General features: G+C 43.6%; 1 protein-coding gene and 1 long non-coding RNA gene across 4 annotated transcripts; one reads left to right on the plus strand and one right to left on the minus strand.

Annotated features, from left to right (window-relative positions):
- Nucleotides 1-142: 142 nt before the first annotated feature.
- LOC309876152 (WD repeat and coiled-coil-containing protein) lies at nucleotides 143-9,910 on the minus strand. 3 transcript variants are annotated; one of them, XM_082756146.1, is made up of 4 exons: nucleotides 9,464-9,910; nucleotides 5,028-6,907; nucleotides 2,529-2,646; nucleotides 143-769 (listed from the first exon to the last, which is right to left on the minus strand). In XM_082756146.1, exons 2-4 carry the CDS (start codon nucleotides 6,885-6,887, stop codon nucleotides 498-500), a joined length of 2,250 nt encoding a protein of 749 aa, XP_082612272.1. In that variant the 5' UTR covers nucleotides 6,888-6,907; nucleotides 9,464-9,910; the 3' UTR covers nucleotides 143-497. The 3 variants fall into 3 exon arrangements, with proteins under 3 accessions (XP_082612272.1, XP_082612274.1, XP_082612273.1); XM_082756148.1 differs by lacking the exon at nucleotides 9,464-9,910 and adding an exon at nucleotides 8,391-8,895; XM_082756147.1 differs by lacking the exon at nucleotides 9,464-9,910 and having other exon boundaries at nucleotides 5,028-7,616.
- An 891-nt stretch (nucleotides 9,911-10,801) lies between these two features.
- On the plus strand, nucleotides 10,802-19,568 carry LOC309877184. Its single transcript, XR_014317324.1, has 5 exons — nucleotides 10,802-10,910; nucleotides 11,220-11,399; nucleotides 15,399-15,535; nucleotides 16,956-17,042; nucleotides 19,490-19,568. It is a non-coding gene; the product is annotated as an uncharacterized lncRNA (long non-coding RNA).
- The last annotated feature ends 315 nt before the right edge of the window (nucleotides 19,569-19,883 follow it).

Here is a 19,883-nt window from a genome sequence, read left to right on the forward strand (position 1 = left end):
TACACCATGCCCACATTCTACATAACCCTACTTTGACCCAATTCCATATGCCTAAACTACTGCTCACAGCCTTAGCCAACACCAGTGCATAACCAGATGTACTCCAAGCATCTACAAGCTTCTGAGTATTTGGCAGAAATAAGGAAAAATGCAGTGTTTTCAAGACTGTCTTTATTATGCAATGTTTCTATCATCTAAAACCACCAAGATATTAAAGACCGAGGTGCTAACTTCAGCTCTGGAACTTGTTAGCCCTTCTACTTTCAAGCACTGATACAAATACCTGCCGTATGCAAGAGGCATATTTAAAAAACGTCTCGGTATATAAAAAAAAAAAAAGCTAATGTTTCCAAGGACCAAATAAATAAATACATAATTTAGATGTCAACAAAAGTGACAGAAACCCAACCGAGGTTTGAGACAGACCATTACCTAGAACTCGCAGTCCATACAGTGTCTCCTACCATACGACAGCATTACAAACCCTCCACCCAACGTCACATTTTGCTGCTGGCTTGTTCCGAAGGACCGCTGCTGTCTAAAGCCTTGGAGGAACAGTCTCTGAGGACTTCCAAAGAACTGGTGATATCCAGGCTTTCCGAAGCAGCGGGTCTGCAGCCTTCTGTAGAACTGATGATGTCCAGCGTTTTGGAGGAACGGGCGCTGTAGCCTTTTGCGCTGGCATCCCTTACGACTACCTCCTGCAGGGACGTAAACGTCAACGGGACAAAGCCCTCGCTGTCCGCTGTGAGAACAATCCAGGACGAACCTGCGAAGGCAGACACACAGCTGGTTGCAAACTCCTCTGTAAGTAGGCACGATGCAGGTATAAAACACATTTCTTCTAAAATTAAATGCTTCAGTATGCTTACAGCAGTTTTTTCTGGCAAAGAAGGGCATGGGGAGATGCAAAACTAAAGGATAGTTAAAAACCGTGCAAAATCGTGAGCCTCCTGACAGTTTTCCCACTAGCAGAGGTGACCATAGTAAATGCACGCTCTAAATAAGGACGAGGAATTCAATTCTGAGCAGAACTCTTAAGCATCCAGACTTGGTTTTAATTAGGTATTCATAGACTACTTTACAGAGCTTAAGCTGTGCAGATACTGTACGAAGCAGATTAAACTAAATGACAAATTAATTATAATTAAAAAAAAATAGAAACAGCTTCTGTTATGTCATTTCAGTATAATTAATTCCAATAAACATGAGGCAGAAATATTGTTCTAGATTGTACAAGCCTCACATCTCTGGTCCATTTTTTATTTGACTTCACGTCGTTATTAGCATGATTTTTGCGATTTGAAGTAATTTGCTGACTCAGAAGCACCAACTTTTACCAAATGACACAAACCAGAATATTTCCCTACCTGTGTCTGTTAAGCTGATGAAGTAATAACACTGAGCTCGGGGTGGGGGGGTGTGAGGGAGCTGAGGGCAACATTTCCAGCTGTTTCTGCAGTTACATTATGTAACTTCATGTCACAAGATAAGGAGATTGCAGCTTAAAAGCACACGACCCTTTAATCTTTCGGCTTAATATCTCGTTTGGAACAAACTTTAAAATCAGTACAATTCGGGAATTTGGAACTACCATTCCTGTTGTGCCCATTTACCTAGTAATACTTGTAAAAATAATAAAGAAACCTACTATAACACTGTTTCTTTCTGAGGTTTAATTAGGCTAGTTGTCTGCATGATTACTTATTAATGGGTAACCAATTCTGCTAAGTTTACATTTGAAGCTATCAAGGAGAAGTCTAAATAACAGTGGTAATGGGGACGCCCTCCTCAGTACTATCCAGAAAGTGAAGTTCTTCGAGTCTTATAGCCCAAAATAAAATTGCAGCGTGACAGCAGACACAGTGGGTGAGCAGCTGGAACAGTACTGAAAATACACGTAGGAGTACGAGCTCATATCCCCAAGGCATGTCTCCTGCTCTTGCCAGAAGGGAGACTCTTTGAATTGACACACACCCAGGCACTCGGGATGTGCATGAGATGAATGCATGGCAGCAGAGCAGCACACAGGAAGAAAGCAGTTTCCTTCACGGCAAAAACTGGAGTGAACCAAACTGCTAAAATTTAGAGCGCTACTGTTGTGTTTATAAAGAACTATCGGATTTATTAAAGGACACCTGATAATGGAACTACAAATTAAAATACAGAAAACTGTGCATCAAAACCACCAACTCTAACCTTCCTGTTACTCAGGTTTCTCCATTTAAAACAGCTGAAAATACATCTAAAATGCTAGGTGACGATAATTTTCCTGTATAACTAGCTGCTTGAAAAAGGGAGAAGACCAGTACATTAAAGTTTACTCATTTTATATACTGTAAAGGTTCTTCTCAGTCACAGCCTAGACTGAAAAGAATCTTTACATTGTAACTAGGAGCTTTTATTAATAACCTTTCAGTATTTGTTCCTTGTTTTTTTTTCCAGATCAGGTTATGCACACTGCTACTGCTCACTGAGAGTGCTGCGTGTGTTTGAAGTGTTCGTATTGTTGGATAATTACAACGTACCGTGCTGCATTTCTACAAGAGAGAGGTTGAATATCTGCTGGACTATACTCAGACGAAGTTTACCCTCACAAAGAATAACAGATCGCCTTTCATCTGAATCGTTTCTGGAAAGCTGCTTCTGTAAATTCAAGAGAGAGTCGTTAGATACAGTGATGTACATTTCAGCAGAGATATCAAAATGACATTTATCAAAACAAAATCGCAGCTATGCCTTCAACTACACCACTTACAGAAAGCCAAATGCTACTTTCACTCAGACCAGTTTGCAGGATTCATACTTCCAAGCCTTAGCTCTCAACATGAGAAGATTTGTGAACGACGGCAGCAAATCACTATGTGCTAAATCCGTGTCAGCACAGGAGAGGAACATTGCCCCTGAGGAAAACAACAGGCTACATCTGACCCTCATCCTACCACCCGCAAGGGACAATTCCCTGGGGAGTTCGTAAAGCAGCAAGTTTTCCATCTTTCCCTCTCCTGTGATCCACTCCTCACTGAAGAGTTGAGAAATCCTGTCCGTAAGCTTCTGGGACAAGAAACGGACAAACACATCAGAAGAGCCTGCCTCACTCTGATCATCATGGCTCCAAGCCATAAAACTCACTAAGTGTCTGCAAAGAATATCCCCCATGGGGCAAACAAAGCATTTTTGAAGTCTGCAGAAGGTCGGTTGTTACCAAACCTACAAACTCTGCCTTCGCATAGGATAAAATTCACCTAGCCACATCGCTTCCCAAAGAAGCCTTGGTCTCAGCTCTGGGGCACGACACAAACAAGGTGAATTCTGACTCCTCTTCCACACAGACCCGCCCATCCACAAAAAAGACATATGTTAAGTGTGAAGCCTGGAAATGCACTCATGGTCCTCCTTCCCTGCACTGATAAACGTGCCACTGCTCTTTCTCAGACACTGCTTGTTTAGGATACTTTGGGGTTCCTCACCATTTTGTAAAATCTGCCTAATAAACTGGACAGTAGAGAAATGATCAGGGCTCGACACGTAAGGCGAGGATCCCTGTTTGCTTGCTGAAGATTTCTGAATCAAACGAACCCTGACTCAAGTTAGAACACACCATTCCCTGCCAGGCCTTCCAACTGCAATCATAGAAATCAAATTATTTTCTTATCACAAGTCATCACCAACCAAAATCTGGAGGCAAAACTGGAGCCTTTAATTCATGAAATTTAATTAATTCTCCTGCAAGTGTAACTCCTCGAGCTCTTGCAGCTTCAAGACAAGCTGAAACGTAACTCAATTTCAAACTATATTTTAAAAGAGATCCGAATACAAAATCATCATCAAAATTTGTGTGACCTCAAATATAAAAAGGTCTCTAAATAAGCAACTCAGGAAAATGAGACAGCAGCCATGCTCCCATGCTCAGGAAAACTTTCACTTAGATATTTAAGTCCAGTTTCTGGAGCAATGCCCTACATATCATTAGGATTTAAGAAAGCCAGAAAAAAAAAATCAACAAACAACAGTTATTATAATTATTAAATTTTTAGAATGGAAAACAGCAAACAGAGTGAGGAAATATGGTCTAGGATCTAACAGTATGATGCTACAGAAGTTGAGAATACATTATTTTTAGCAATAAAGACCCCAAATTAGTGGTTATTGAAAGGAAATGGCAGTTTAAATTGCTACGCATATCGACTAAGAATTATTAAAACCACCTCTGGAAGAGAACTAATAGTTTTGTGCCACAATTTAATAATTAGCTATCTTACACCTTCTAGCATGAGATTTAGAAATACCTGCTTTCAGCCAAAAGTGTCTTTCAAAGGAAACTTGATTTTAAAGCCACTTTAAGCTATGCTAATTGAATTATCTTTCTGTCATTACGGGTCTCCCTCCTTCTCAGATGGTGCTCTCAATACTAATTGGCAAGACTTCTGCTCTAGAGACAAAGCCATTTTTTTTTGTTTCAGTCCCCATTATTACAGTTCTTCTTGGAAAAGGGCAGGAGAATCAGAAATTCCCATAGACAGCATTTTTCACTGCCTGAATTGCTGCACAAAAAGCTCCAGAAATTGCTGAGGAAAACATCCTAGACCTTGAGACAAGACTTCAATTCTGCAACAGAACTGTGACGCACGGGTTCTTTGGGTTCTCACCACCTTCTGCAGAGCAGGGCAAGGTACAGCTGCGCGGGTCGGAGCCGACGAGCTCAGCCCAAACGTGAGGTGGGGACAGGCAGCGCTGAATAATCCCCCAAATGAAACACTTTTAAATAAAAGAACTTCAAAACTGAGATGTAATTGCAGGAAGAGTGGGGAAGAAGGACACCAAAAAGAAACCAGACCTATCTAAAAGGGAAAGCCCTAAAATAAGGCTCCTCTCGGACTCATCTGTACCGAATCTGCGCGTACTAAACACGTGAAGGATGGCGCCCTCCCCGTGTGCAACCTGACCACAGCTTTCAACCGGTCCTTTACAAAGTCTGTTACATCCGTGAATGGGTTCAGCCATGAAGGCTTCCAATATTTAATTACCTGGTAGGTGATGTTAATAAAAGAGGGCTCCTGAGAAGATGGGTAGAGGGGAAGATTTCTCTTCCCCGATTTTAGCAGCTCAGTTAACTCACGGACGTGACGCTGCAATTCGGTAAAGTTACCAGAGAGTTTTTCTACGTTCTTTGATAAATAACTCGCTTCCTTTTCACTTAACAGGTTATTCTTGTAAGAATTTGGTATTTTGGATGCTCCATCTGTCTGCCTTTTAGGAGATGTTGGCTTGTTAGAAAATGACAGCGATGTGGTGGACAACGCCACAGCCCGATTTACTGGTTCAGCATCGAGAGCCTCAAGAGCTGGAGGGAAACCCAAAGGCAGCTTTTTGTCTTTGAGGTCGTTTACGTTCAACAACGAGCTTTGCTCGTACGCAGGGCTCTTAATTTCTTCAATGAGCTTTCTCCTGCTGGTAGGGGACTGAGGGGCAGCACGGTCTGGTATCAAGAGCCCACGACTGAGAGGGTGAACATCTGCAGGGAGCTCGTGAGGAGCGTTGGAAAGATTAAAACAGGAATTCCCGTTAACCGCTGTGGATGAAGGACCCACTTCAAACATCAGTTCCTTAATCATCAACCGGATCATGTATTTGTCTGACCTCGAAGAGGGAAGAAACGCGGGGTCAGTGAATTTCTGTCTTCCAACCAGGATCAGTAACAGTTTGTTGGTCAGGAAGCACAAACCCTTCGGTTTCTCATTTTTTTCTAGCTGAATTTGCTGGATGTTGGGCAAATTGGACGAAGTCAGCGAATAGACTAAAATGACGTTACAGGTGTTGGAGGCGACCGACACAGTTTGAGTTCTGGGGTCAAAAGCCATGATGTCAGGAACCAGAATGCCTGGGATGCTCACTTTCTTGGTGGAGGTCACCTTTCTCTCAAAAGTCACCAGAATGAGATGCGAAGAGTCCTGCCCGCTTCCCGTCAGGTAGTCCTTGGGCCTCAGGTGAAGCAGGGGGCTGCAGTCGGCCCCCTGCTTGCTGGAAAGCAGGTGAGTCAGATCCACGGGAGACGGAAGAGCAGACGCGGGCTTCTCCGAGTCCAGCGACTTTTTGCCCCCGTCCATGGAGAACTCCTCCTCGCCACACAAGCTGGACTGCGAGGGGAAGGATTCGGTCTCGATGCTCGCCGGCACTTCGAAGGCAACCCCCGCGTTGAGGCCGCAGATCTTGTCCAGGGGGAGCTCGGTAGCCACAGCAACTTGGAAACTCAGGGTGGCTTCTACAGCGCAGATGTAGCCCCCCACGTCGAAGATGGGGCAGAAGGAGCAAGCGTGGAGCGTTTTCTGAGCCTCATCCCAAATGTAGGAGTGAAGGGCACTGCCCACCCCCACGACTAAGCGGTTGCCTTCCTTCGTCCAGCAGGCGCAGTGGATGAGGCCGCTGCCCTTGATATCGGCTTTCACCCTGCAGCTGTTGAGATGCACGGAGTGCAGGACCGAGGCGTCGCGCGTGGTGAGCACGGCCAAGATCTCCTGCTTCGGATGCCACACGCAGCCCTGGGGGAGCACCGGGAAGGGCTCGCTGATGTCGCATGTCTGAGAGACCAGGAGCTTATTCCTCTCCGCGGCGTTCAGGCAGAGCTGCCAGACGGTGATGTGCTTCTTGTGCTGAACAGCGAGCAGGGCGGGGGCATCAGCGGGGCTCGGGCCCCAGTAGAGTCCGTGAACGTGCTCGAACTGCCCAACGACGCTCGAGTCACCAAATTTTGGCTCTCCGTTGTGGAGGTGTAAGGAAGTCAGGATGACCTGCTTCCCATCTGTCCAGGCGATGCCGTGCACGGGGTGAATCGCTTGGTGTAAGGCATTAAGGCCGGTTCTCAGGAGCTTCGCCTTCCCTAGCTCCATGATTTTTTGATGTGAGGCATCTGAACAAACCAGAATGGAAAGAAAAAACAATTATTGTGGAAGACAGAGCAAAACACCTGCAGGATTATTTATCTTATGGCCCTACCAATGCTGGACTCCTCCATTCAGTGAAGTCAACACACACATAAAGCTCATCCACAACCCAACTTTTGTTGTTGTTCATAATGTTTCCCCGGTGAAATGCAATTTGAAAAGAGGTTTTGTTGTTTTTACAGGCTTAGTCTGCTGCTTTTTCATCACAAAACCAGCCCTTTCATTCTAATTGACAGGTTGCTGCTTCTCAGGATATTTTCGAATGACTTTTAGTATTAAGAATTTCTCAAAACATCGCCTCTCACCCTCAGCTTCGTGGCCCAGTTGTGACCAGCTAAAGTAATCTCTTACAAGTATGACAGGGCATTAATGTATTATCTATAAATCTGATCCTGTACTAAGTGGGTTAGAACGAGGCATTTGTCTGGTTATTCCAGAAAGCTCTCTAAAAGAGCAAATGCAATTTTGAAACAAGTTAGAGTCAAAGTAGATTCTTCTGAGGAAATGTATGAGAAAGAATTTAAAAGAACTTAGAACACGGGTACGGGACGGAACCATCCACCTGAAAAATACTTGTTCCAGTGTTTCTGAAAAATGGGTTACATGATTTTCCTGGTGCCTCCGCGGAAGGCTTTTCACTTCCCTACACAGTTTAACAGCTTCAAGAGAGAGAAACTGACAGCAATCATTCTGTCAGGGACATCCAAAAGCCATACACAAGGTACCACAACTTCAAAGGGGTTCACAATTTTACCCACATTTCTAGTTTTTGAGCTCCAAGCAATCCCTATTCTGTGCACAGAAGCCAACTCAAAGGAGTCAATGGTCCCCTCGTTTAAGATTCTCTACGGGATTTTGCTCAGCTACAAAGTCATGGCCCAGAATGAGCTGCAGCTTTAGTAGGAAACGTGAAAAATAAGAAAGCGTTTGAGAAAGTCAACAGTCAAACTGGAAGGGTTATCATCACATGAAGGAGCTGGCTCTACTTCAGATTTTAATTAACGATTTGTTGCTGATCCCAAATGCGGAAGAAAAGCATTGGAAGAGACTAAAATTAGACAGTTATGATGATCAGGATGACTCCTTATCAAGTTAATAACGAGTGCAAAAAATAGTAAAGGGGGATGGGAAGAAGTGTGAATACCTCTCCAGGAAATCAAGGATGGTTTAGGTTGGAAGGGACCTTAAAGATCACCTGATTCCAACCCCCTGCCATGGCAGGGACACCTCCCAGCAGCCCAGGCTGCCCAAATCCCATCCAGCCCCTAGGCACTGCCAGGGATGGGACACCCACAGCTCCTCTGGGTGTAACTGCGTAGATAGGTGCATGGCAAAAAAGGATCTGGCTTAACAGCAGATCACAAACTGAGTAATTTGGTAATTTCAGTGAGAAAGTTGCAAGATAAGACCGTATAATTTGGGAATGTTTCTAGGAGGGGTGCTACATACCAGGGAGATAATTACCATCCTACCACTGGAGCTCCGTGCCTAGCTCTGAGTTTCACAGTCCAGTGATGATGGAAATGTTTCCTAGAGTTCACGGACCACAGAAACACAAGAATTGGGTTAATTTCGTTTGCAGAAGACTGTGAGGGTAAACTTGCAACCACAAAGCGGGCGGTTGATGACAGCCCTGCTCCATTGTTCTCCAGGTCTGCCGAGCAAGATAATAAGCAGCTTAGTTTCAACAAAGGAGATTTAGGTCAGCTATTAAGGAAAAAATTGCAACTAAAAATGACAGCTCAGCACTGAGGCGGGTTACCTTGCTGAGGGGGAGCAGGTGCTCTGTGAATGTGGTACCTGTGCTATGGCACTGACAGGATTTGATGGTAAAAGTCTGTCAGGGCCAACTTTAGGCGCGTCACCTTGTGGCAAATGCACACCTGAGGTACTTCCCAGTCACCTTCTCCATCACCTACCTGGTGTTTCTCTAAGCTCAATCTTTATTTCTTTTTTTTTTTTTTTTTTTTTTTTTTTTTTAAAGCAATGGCCACTTGTGGAAAAATTAAAGCGGGATTTGGTTGTTTTTTAAGTGATCCGAGCGCCACATCCCCGCCGGGCAACCCTCACAGGGCGATGCCAAAATCGCCTCACAGGATGGGCTGGGATCCTACAGCTCCGGGGCCATCGGGGCGGTTCCTTGTGGCGCAGGATCCACTCCCCATCGCCCCAAAAGCTCTGGAAAGGGAAAACCGAGCCCGGCGGCCACGACAGCCGGCACCCCGGGGTGCTGAGGCGTGCCGCAGCCTCCTGCCATGGCGGAGGCCGGGCTGGGCTGCTGGGTGCGGCACAGCTCCAGCTCCATGCCCCTCTGAGGAGCCTGCGGGGAGCCCCGCGGGGCAAAACGGCGCAAAATTGGGAGAAAAGGGGAAAAAAGGGGAAAAAGGAGCGCCCAAAGCCGCCCGCCCGCGCCGCTTTTCCCCAAAAACCAGCCGCCCGCCCCGCCGCTCGCTGCGCGGGCCCGCCCGCACCGATCTCCCCCGCCTCCCTCAGCGGCCCGCCCGCCGCGGCCGTTCACCGACCTCACCCTCCCGGCGGCTCGGCACGGCCCCGGCGGCAGCGAGCGGCGGCCGCCTGCTGCTCCCGGCCCCCGTTCCGCCTCTCCGCCCCGGCCCGGCCCGCCCGGAGCCCTGTGACGCGGCGGGCGGCGCCTACAGGGGCCGGGCGCTGGGACTACAACTCCCAGGAGGAAGCGGGGCTCGAGCGTGACGTCACGCGGCTCTCCGCCAATCCCGAGGGTGGCGGGAATGGCCGCCGGTCTGTGAGGGGACTGAGGGCGAGGGGAGCTGCCCCCTGCCTGGGGACCGCTTTTTTTCCTTAAAGATGGAAAATCAGCTAATTAGATACACGCCCACTTTTTTTTCTGTGTTATCCTTGGGAGATCACGTTTAAACCCAAGGAATAAAGCACGTAAACGTGATATAGAATTGCTCCAAAACAATTTATTTGGTCTGGATTTATTGCATTGGGCACAACACACTGCGAAGTCCCTGAAGCCTTTTTAAAGCTAATTGTGTGCTCCTGCAAGGTGTGTGCTGTGGCACTTGCCAGTGCTTAGTGTTGCAGAGCTGCCTGGTCACTGCACAGGTTTTGAAACTGTTTACAACAGGATGTTGAAGCACTGGAAAAGATGCATTAAAGAGCTGTCAAATTGGGTCAGGGTGTGAACACAATACTCAAAAGGAGTGTGAGGTCAAATGTACAAAAAAGCTCAAATGTAAATTAACAAATAAATAAATATATAAATAAAATAGATAAATAAATAAAAAGACTAGTGTGTGAGGGGGCTCAGGGCAGACCTCATTGCTCTCTGCAACTGCCTGAAAGGAAGGGGTGGGGAGCTGGGGGTCGGCCTCTTCTCACAGGTAACCAGTGATAGGATCAGAGGGAATGGCCTCAAGTTGTGCCAGGGGAGGTTCAGGTTGGAAATGAGGAGACATTTCTGCTCAGAAAGAGCAGTCAGGCACTGGGATGGGTTGCCCAGGGAGGTGGTGGAGTCAGCGTCCCTGGGGGTGTTCAAGTCAAAACGTGGCAACTTTCTGGAACATATTTTTTAGCTAAATGCAAATTTTTCTTTAGTCACAGACAAATTTTGGAGTTCAATATATTGATATGAAATTTAAGGGTCTGTTATGCAGAAAAGGTGGGGAATCTTTGGATCTGTGACAGACTATTGGTTACAAGGTAAAATTCCAGGTATTGTCTGTCAAAACAAACAAACAAACAAACAACAAAAACGCCCTAATTTGATTGTTTTCTACCTGACAGGGTACCTGTAAGATACTGGATTACAGGATAAAGGGCTCAAGAAGACTGAAGTGCATACGAACTCTTCTCATATCTGATTACAGTGGGAAAGGGGCCTGGAAGAGAAATTCATGCCACTCATACAGAAATTTCACTTCCAGCTTCCTTCAGAAAATTGTCCTGCAAAGGAGAAGTGGCCATGAGACTTCTGGATGGCAAGAGGTAGAAAATAGGGTTTGTTTGAACTGCTGTATTTTTGAAATGAAAGGGTCTTTCTGCCAGCTACAGGCCCTTGATGCTGTGAGGTGCTATAAACAAAACAAACAACCAAAAACATCAACAAAATAAAACCAGGTTTGAGATGATGAATAGATTTATGAAGTTATATTTTAGTTCAGAAAGCAGAGGACCCAAACAACAGCTTTTGTATGTTGTTTGACAAATACATACTCTCAGATGTCTGAGAATTAATCAGAAAGTGAGCAATCACGATTTTCACATTTCGTCTCTGTGTTCCCTTTTCTCCGACAGAGAAAAGATTAACAGCAGACAGTACAGAATGCTCTACGGTAGAGAGAACAATCCAAAACTAACCTGGATCTGAAAAGGAAATCTGAAAAATGAAGTAATTCCTGCAGTAACCTACTCTTAACGATCACTACGCACACGTTCCCTATACACTCGGGGTTAGGGCCTTGACGCTTCTCAGAGGTGAGCAGAGCTATGCCCTTTAATCATTTCCCTATGGACGCCAAATAAATAAGGGTGACAAAAAAAGTGCACCTCCTATAGCATTAATGAGACTGTGGTTGTGATAGATTGGTAGTGAAGCAGCTAAAAAGTGCTGCCAGGCCACCCATGGATAAGAAGACTTTTGGGGACGGGTTTTAGCCGAGTATTTTCATCAGTGCCTGGCACCAGAGAGCTGGCAGCTGCTCTGTTCCCTGGTGGTTAAGGCAGAGCGGGGCCACCAGGGGGCTATACCAGACAGCAACAGCCTGCTGGAAGAGCTGAATTCCCCGCTGCGATGGTATTCTCGTGAGGGGAATGATTTGACACTTTTTTGTCTAAATTGTTTCATCAGGTGGAGAGATCGCATTTAAAAATGAATCAGGAGATGTTTTCACGTTAAACGTTTACTTTTTCTTTCTGTGCCTAGAGTTATGTGATCAAGTATTTTTAAAGACTTTCATTTTCATCGTGTAAATTTGCTTATAAATATATTAATTAAATCTTAATTAAGGTCTACAAATGAACCAAAGGTATCAGAAAAACTCGTAGCTATTTGTACATCTGTAAAATATGATCACTTGTGTAGTGTTTTCATCGAAATAGAATTGTCTCTGCCTACCAGAGTGCCAGGGTGGTAGGTAGGTAATTATTACTGTAATCTTTCTTTCTTTCTTTCTTTCTTTCTTTCTTTTCTTTCTTTCTTTCTTTCTTTCTTTCTTTCTTTCTTTCTTTCTTTCTTTCTTTCTTTCTTTCTTTCTTTCTTTCTTTCTTTCTTTCTTTCTTTCTTTCCTTCTTTCCTTCTTTCCTTCTTTCCTTCTTTCCTTCTTTCCTTCTTTCCTTCTTTCCTTCTTTCCTTCTTTCCTTCTCTTTCCTTCTTTCTTTCCTTCTTTCCTTCTTTCTTTCCTTCTTTCCTTCTTTCCTTCTTTCTTTCCTTCTTTCCTTCCTTCCTTCCTTCCTTCCTTCCTTCCTTCCTTCCTTCCTTCCTTCCTTCCTTCCTTCCTTCCTTCCTTCCTTCTTTCCTTCTTTCCTTCTTTCTTTCCTTCTTTCCTTCTTTCTTTCCTTCTTTCTTTCCTTCTTTCCTTCTTTCCTTCTTTCTTTCCTTCTTTCTTTCCTTCTTTCCTTCTTTCTTTCCTTCTTTCTTTCCTTCTTTCCTTCTTTCCTTCCTTCTTTCTTTCCTTCTTTCTCTTCAAGCTATTTATTTTTATATATATATGGCACCTCTGCTACTGCAGGGATGCAAAAACCCTTGGGAGATGTATGTAAGGTAAAAGTGAGACAATGAAATTACACAGGGAAAAGTGTTTAGAAAGAAGAAATGACAGCAATAAATTCCAATGGTCATGCTTATTGGAAGCACACATTTTGTCCTTTAAAAATACACACTTGCATTAAGGTAGGCTTCTTAAGCACCGAACAGTTTCACAGATCTGCAGTCCCTGCAGTGAGAACAGCTTGGTGTTCCCAGAATTTTGTTTGCTGTATCATTTTGGCATCTGCTTTTCAAGTCAGTTTGAAATACAATGTTAGTAAAAACATAGGACGGTCAGGAAGAAGTGTTATGCATACCTGGTAAAGAGTGGCAGAAGAGGAAATAGGTGTGATGGGGAGACTTGCTGTAGTGTCATTATTTCAATACTCTGTAGAGTTTCTCTTTGCTTTCATTGAATATTTTCATATTCAAATAACGTAATAAGGGCAAAGAATAATTTGAAGATGCTTGCTGTTAACTTCATAAGCATAATATTTTTAAAAAATCTGTTTAATCCAGGACACTACTGAACTAGCAAAAAGATCTCATCACAACATTTCTTAATGGGAAGGCTTAGTGAGGCACTGCCATGTAATTCAGTCCCCTGAAACGGGATGTGGTACAGCCTAGGATCAGTAGCTAAATGTGCATGGGTTTTATCTGCTTCTTGCCATTACCGTAAAAGTGTTTTGGGGTTTCTTTGTACTTTTGGGAGATGATTAGTAACAAAGTTCATAAAAGATGAGCAATTTTGTGGAAAATGACCTAAGCCTGAATCAATATCATACTGTTACAGGAAAGCAGACAGCACTGTGAGGTGTGTGAACAGGATCACTGAGTGCAAGACAGGAGTAACTCGTCTGTTCCGCCTGGCTGAATCAAGCCAGGAGGGCTCACGGTATTTCCATCATGCAGGAGAAGTCGAATGTCTCTGCTATACAGGGGAAGGACTTGAAGGGAGTTCCTTGTGGCTCTGGCCTTTGAGGAATGCCAAAGATCAGTGACAATTTGGGGGATTAAGACAGCGACATAGGGAGTGGGAATTACCAGTATCTACCATGCCACGTCTGCTGAAGCAGCTGTTACTGTTGTGGACCATAAATAACATGGAAAAGCAAAACAAGGTGCATCAAAAAAAGGAGATGGCCTTTTGACGAGAGAGCCTTTCAGTTTTAAAACTGATTTGGTCAAAACAGCTATTTTTAAATACGAATTTTTAATATGACAATGTTCCTTTAGAATAATCTTTCCAAGGACATTTTCCAGCGTACTTTATCAGAACAAATAACATGTTCTAAATTACACATCTTTATACCTGTGGTTAGGCCAGAACCACGCTAATATACAAATCATACCCTTACAGGTATTTAACAACATCGTGCAAAAGAAATTGTTCAAGTTTTAGTCTTTCTAGTGGGCACCTGGAGCTCCCTTTCACTTGCATTACCAGACCTAGAGAGACCTTTTCTCCTTCTTTGCCAGTTTTGGGGTGAGAACCCTTTCTTGTGTCAGTAACCAATTCAGTCCTAGGCACTTCTACCTTCTAATGTTGTGTTTTCTGCTCTGCTTTTAAGTAATTAATCTGCAAAAGCACTGCTTTCATCTTGCTTCTTTGTAGATGAATCCTGCTTTCCAGGCACGCTTCCATCACGCAGTTCTCCTTAGTGCTATTAACAGGTACAAGTGTTTTGAGGGAACTGTATCAAGGACGATCAGCGGGGCTGTATTTCACATTGGTAACTGTCACTGGTTTCTAAATAAAATGTTAGGAAAGGTAGAGGTGCAACCAGACATGACAGCTGTATGCAGGCTACGGGAGTGTAGGAATATTTACAAGCTGAGTGTGAAATCATGAATTGCTTGCATTCAACTGAGATAAATTTTGATGGTAACAGAGCTGGTATTTTGAATTATACTTATTTAGACTTATTTTTGGGCGAAATGGGTTTCTGAGGAAAGAGTATCAAGGAAAACAATTCGCATCACATTTAGTAATCAAATTGTAACCAGTTCATTTTTATCTGTTAATTGCTGGTTATGCTATCTCTCATAGTAAAATGTCAAGGAACACAATCAATCTTCTCATAAAATGCACTGAGGTGTTCAAAATAAATGTGTTGGTGATTACAGAGACTTGGGGTTCACTGCTGGATAAAAGGTACGACAGCAACGGGCACATTACTAATTCCTTTGCATGGTGTAAGAATTGCAGTGCCTTCTCCATGGTGTTGGCACAGCCGTGCAGCTGAGCTCTGGGCTGAATCAGGGAAATGATCCATTTTAGAAGAGTTTTGGTAGTTTTTTTTTAGCTGTTTACAGCTTTGGCTCCCCACATGTCCACCCAGTTGCTGCAGGACGGGAGCAGGAGCGAATGGGGTGCAGTGGTGGGTGGAAAAGCCCTTCACCAGCATCACTTCAGAAAGCTTGGCATTAATATCCCACAACTAAATTTCAGCTGGGATGTTTGAACTTTTCTTATCTGGCAAAAATATATTTTTTTTCCCTGCCATAATTAGTGCATTTTAATGTATTTTGTACTAATTTTTAAAAACAATGTTCGTGGACTGTCCCATTATCTAACAGTGCTGCCTTTTATATTTATGAAATGTGTTAAATATGTTTGATGTGAAGGAAATGGCTGTTGCCTCTAAAGTCAGCTAAGTTTGCATCTTCCTGGAGTTTGGGTTCATTTTTTTTCTTAAGTTCTTTTCTTTTTTGTTCCTTTGTAGGATCACGCTGTGCTCTGTAGATGTCCTGCTCTCCTGGCTGCGTGGTCCCTTCTCCATTAGGATATCACGGTGCCCACTGCTGATGAATCCTTGCCAAAGGACAGAGCTTGTCAACTCCTGATGGTTTTAAGCAGCAGGTCTGTGCAGTGCTGTGAACCTACCTCCTGTGCAGGATGTCTTTTGGTGCCAGTACCAGGCTTTGGCACAAACATCTCATCACACCTGCCTGGTGGCATGTACGGGGCAAATAATAGCAGGGAAAGGAAGGGTGAGGGTCAAGGACAGTGCTGGCTCCCTGCAAACAGGGGCTGAATTGCAGTGAGAGCTTTGGAAATCCAGATGAGAGGTACCCAAACGGCATTAGCAGGGAGATACTGGCAGTCCTCTGCTCGTCCCTGAGATAACAGCACCAGCAGGGACACATTGAAGCTCAGGAAAGTGAATTTGCATTTAACACAGAGATTGTAAAATTACTTCAGTCTGGCAGAAAGCTGAAGCCATAATAGTAACTAATTAACGTATATATTAACATATATTGCGAATATTAACATATATAAGGCTAATACATAAGCTAAATTACATTGTGTGGGACGCCAGGGGAGGTTCAGGTTGGAAATGAGGAGACATTTCTGCTCAGAAAGAGCAGTCAGGCACTGGGACGGGTTGCCCAGGGAGGTGGTGGAGTCACCGTCCCTGGGGGTGTTCAAGGAGAGGTTGGACGTGGTGCTTGGGGACATGGTTCAATGGGTGACATTGGTGGCAGGGGGATGGTTGGACCAGATGATCTTGGAGGGCTTTTCCAACCTTAAGGATTCTAGGATTCTGTGTTGCATAACCCCTGGGACTTACCTTGCCTGACTTTAAAGTTAGGTCACAGGAGTCAAGGACTGAAGGACTGACCTGTTTTGTAATTGCAATCTGGTCCTAAATGTTGGGTTGTTTTTTCAAAGAATGAGTTAGATAAACTGTCTGTCAAGAGTTTTTTAGGAAAAATAAGAACTGTTTTGGGTTAGAGAGTTAGAGACTCTTGCTCTACATCTTAGAAAGGGATATTGGGCCAATGCTTGCAGTTTTCTCTTAAGACAGGCTAAAATATGTTCATTGTCCAAGCTGAGAAAGCACAGATAAAAATCAGAAATAAGGAAAAGGATTTTAGGCGTGATTTCTGCTGTCCAAATGACTGAAAGTGTATTACAGGAAATTTATACTTGAGGTTTTTAGGATGAGTATAGACAATAGTATTCTGGAGCTTTCTTCCAGGGCACATAGATCTTCAGTAACAGTAAAGAAAAAAAGGGAAAGAATAAGTTGAGGGTCGTGCAGAGTTCACCTTATGTACCTCCTGAACTGATCTCTTAGTTTTTAGTTACTATCAAGAATTTCAGAGCAATATTTCATTGTGCAATCAGCGTCATGGACTGGCTAACTGACGTTCAGTTTACTTTGACTTTGTTACATTCGATTTGTATATTGGTTTATTATCGTTTTTGCAATGCTGTTTTCAAAACCCAGGAAGAGGAGAACCTACCTGGGATGTAACATTTCTGTCCTCTGCAGTTTCCCCAAGCAGGGAGGCCATACAAGAAACCAGGAAGACTAAAATAGACGCCACGTGCTTAGCAGCAAAGTTATGGGAAACGTAAGGTAAGCTTCAACTTTAATTTGAAGCAGATTGTACTTTTAAGTAAAGATATAATAAGTCCTAAAACACACTAGGATGCATTTAAATGTGCTGCATAAAAACACAGAGCAATTAAAATGGAAATTCAGACTTTCTGGTATGTTTATTCCCCACAGGGGTAATGTTTGGGAGGAGCTGGTATGCCATTAAGTGTTTTGAGTGCCACTGGTACAGTGTACTGAGTGCAACCTTTGTGCTTTGACTTCACATTTAAGCTCCTAGCTTTCCTCTGTTTTAATTACGAAAGGCAGCCTTCCCTCCAGGCAGGAACCTTGCTCATTCTTCTTCTGGAGGAGCCTGTCCTCTCTGCTCCTGAAAGAAGGGGCCTAAAAGAGGGACTCAGCACCTTCCTGAAATTCAGGTGACCTGAACAACTCCACTTTTTCTAAACTGATCGATTTTGGACACTGTTTATGAAACAGCCCTGCTGGAGGAAGGTGAACACTTCCCAGTCTGTGCTTTTCTCCTTTCCACAGCCTACTCTCTGCTCAGCTCACTTAGTACAAGCTCTTTTTATCTTTCCACACGCCTTTTTCATTGTTTGTGCAAAAATCTTCTGTACAGCTTGTGCTTAATAGAACAGCCTTATATCTCTTTACTTCACTGATTCCCCATCTGTTCTCCATCCAAACCAAAGCTGAAAATTATCCTCTGCTTTGCATAAATCTCTTCAGCACTTATTCCAGTGCTTTTATTACTTTCAATTTTAACTTGATAGCCCTGTGATAGACACTATACAAAATAGTTCTGCACCGGACCCCTAAATCATTAACTGGAAACAAATCTTCCTTCATTTAGGAGTTGTTCATTTGTAACTGAATGTATATGAGTTGAACACTTGATTGTGATGTGTGTTCATAAGCATGGAGGGTAGTGCTGGTTTTTAACTGCATTAATTTTTAATTGATTATAGAGAATGTTTTTCCTGAGACTGCCTATAAAACTGTGAGTGTGCAAAAAGATGAACTGGGGTCCTCATTTGTTACCAGACTAATTGTGCTGGATAATGGTAGTGCCTTCAGGCAGATTAGGTCCTACATAGGTTCAGTAACCATTGAATCATACAGCAAAGGAAAAAATGTCAGCAAAGTATAAGAAATCCCAAAGTTTGTTAAGCATCACAGAGCTAAGTTTCCAAATTTTACAGCCACCTTTTAGAGCTATTCCCTGAAACTAATTGTTTTGTCATCTGAAAGTTTATTTGCCTCCTTTTAGCTCTGCTGAACCAAGCGAAACTTAGCAGTCAGTCAGGCGTGGAAGCTCCTTTCACTCCTGATCTTCTCAACAGGCAGATCGTTTTATAGAAAAGTTGTACATGAAAAATCCAAACGATAGTGTGTCAGACTGACAGTGAAATGCCTCATGATAATTACAAGTTCTGAGGCTTCTTTGAAGCACATACTTGCTGATCTTATTAGGTAAGATTTTCACCTTCCAGAATTCCCCCTTCGGGAATTATTTATTAGTATTTGGGAATCCCCCCTCAGTGTGGCAGCACTGAGGCATGAAGATGACAAAAGGTAGAGCAGGAGCTCTTGGAGTATGATTCTTCTGAATAACGTGTATCAGGAACTCAAAGAAGCTATGCAGTGCAGATGGGTGTCTCGGTGTGTTATCAGCCCGATAGGCTCAGTCCTCTATTTCTTTGATTTCATATGTTTGTAGTGCAGGTCTGTACCACATAACACATTTTTTTGTATTTCAGTAGCCTCATATTAAGTGGACCAAACTGAGGGACTACCACCATTTCCCTTCAAAGACAATATTTGTCAGGAAAATTTCCTTTAATTCTTCCTTTAGTTTACCCTAAATATTCCTATAAAATATATCCTTCCATCATTTCTAGTTAATTATAATTCTGTTTTATTTTACTTGGCCACAGACCTGAGTATTTGAAGTACCAGAAATCATTGTGATACGTGAAGATGTTGGTGAAGTGCATTTTGCTCCTTCAAAATGCATTAAATTGTTTAGAAATATAAGGAAATATTAGGACAAATGGACCCAGCTCCATCACGTACCTGTGCTTGCCGCCTTGTTAGAACAATGATCTCTTTGTCTCTGGGAAGATACTTGCGTGAGAAGGACATTATTTATATCAGTGAATTGAATTAATCTGTTCCTCCTGTGATTTCTGGCTGCATCACTGGGGTGACACTCGTGCCAAACTCCCCAATCCCATTAAGTGCTTTCAGATCATAGACCTGCCTTACTGATCCAGGACTGGTACAGGGTGAGGTATTACACCTGGATTTTAGGGTGTCTCTGCACTGTGAGGCTTGACATGGTTCCCAGGAGGGAAAAAAGACTCTCCCATAGCACTAACAAGACCCAAAACACATAGAATGACAAATAAGTCTTAACAGTAGATTAAATGCCTCATCCCTTTTATGTTTCCCTGATTGTACAGGATGAAGCAGGTACACCTCGTGTGTTTTCTGCAGGGACCTATGCAGCAGTAGGAGATGCTGCACCTCACCCACGTGGCTGCTCACAACACTTTACTCATCTCATGGCATTGAGAGGATGAGAAGACTGGGAGTTCCCTCAGGAGTTCACTCAGTTCCTCCGTTACTCCTCCGTTACTCCTTTGTGACTCCGTTACACCGTAGTCACGAAGGCTGAATTTCCACAAATCTGCCTGTCTGCTCCTCAGATGTGTTGGTGTTACCCCTTGTCTCTGAGGGTGGGATCCCTCTGACTACATGCAAATGTCTGCATTCAGACCAGTCACACGAGCTCGCTTTGCAGGCAGTGGCATGGAGTAGGCACTTAATGACTGACTGAATAGGGATGGTTCACCA

This window comes from Aythya marila, assembly GCF_965140915.1.
Source record: "Aythya marila genome assembly, chromosome: 3".
Taxonomy (NCBI): Eukaryota; Metazoa; Chordata; class Aves; order Anseriformes; family Anatidae; genus Aythya; species Aythya marila.

Coding starts and splice junctions, on each gene's coding strand:
- LOC309876152 (XM_082756146.1), bottom strand. CDS start 6,887: ATGGAGCTAGGGAAGGCGAAGCTCCTGAGAACCGGCCTTAATGCCTTA. Junction 2,647..5,027: donor TTATTAACATCACCTACCAG/GTAATTAAATAT, acceptor TTGAATTTACAG/AAGCAGCTTTCCAGAAACGA. Junction 770..2,528: donor TCTTGTAGAAATGCAGCACG/GTACGTTGTAAT, acceptor CTGCCTTCGCAG/GTTCGTCCTGGATTGTTCTC.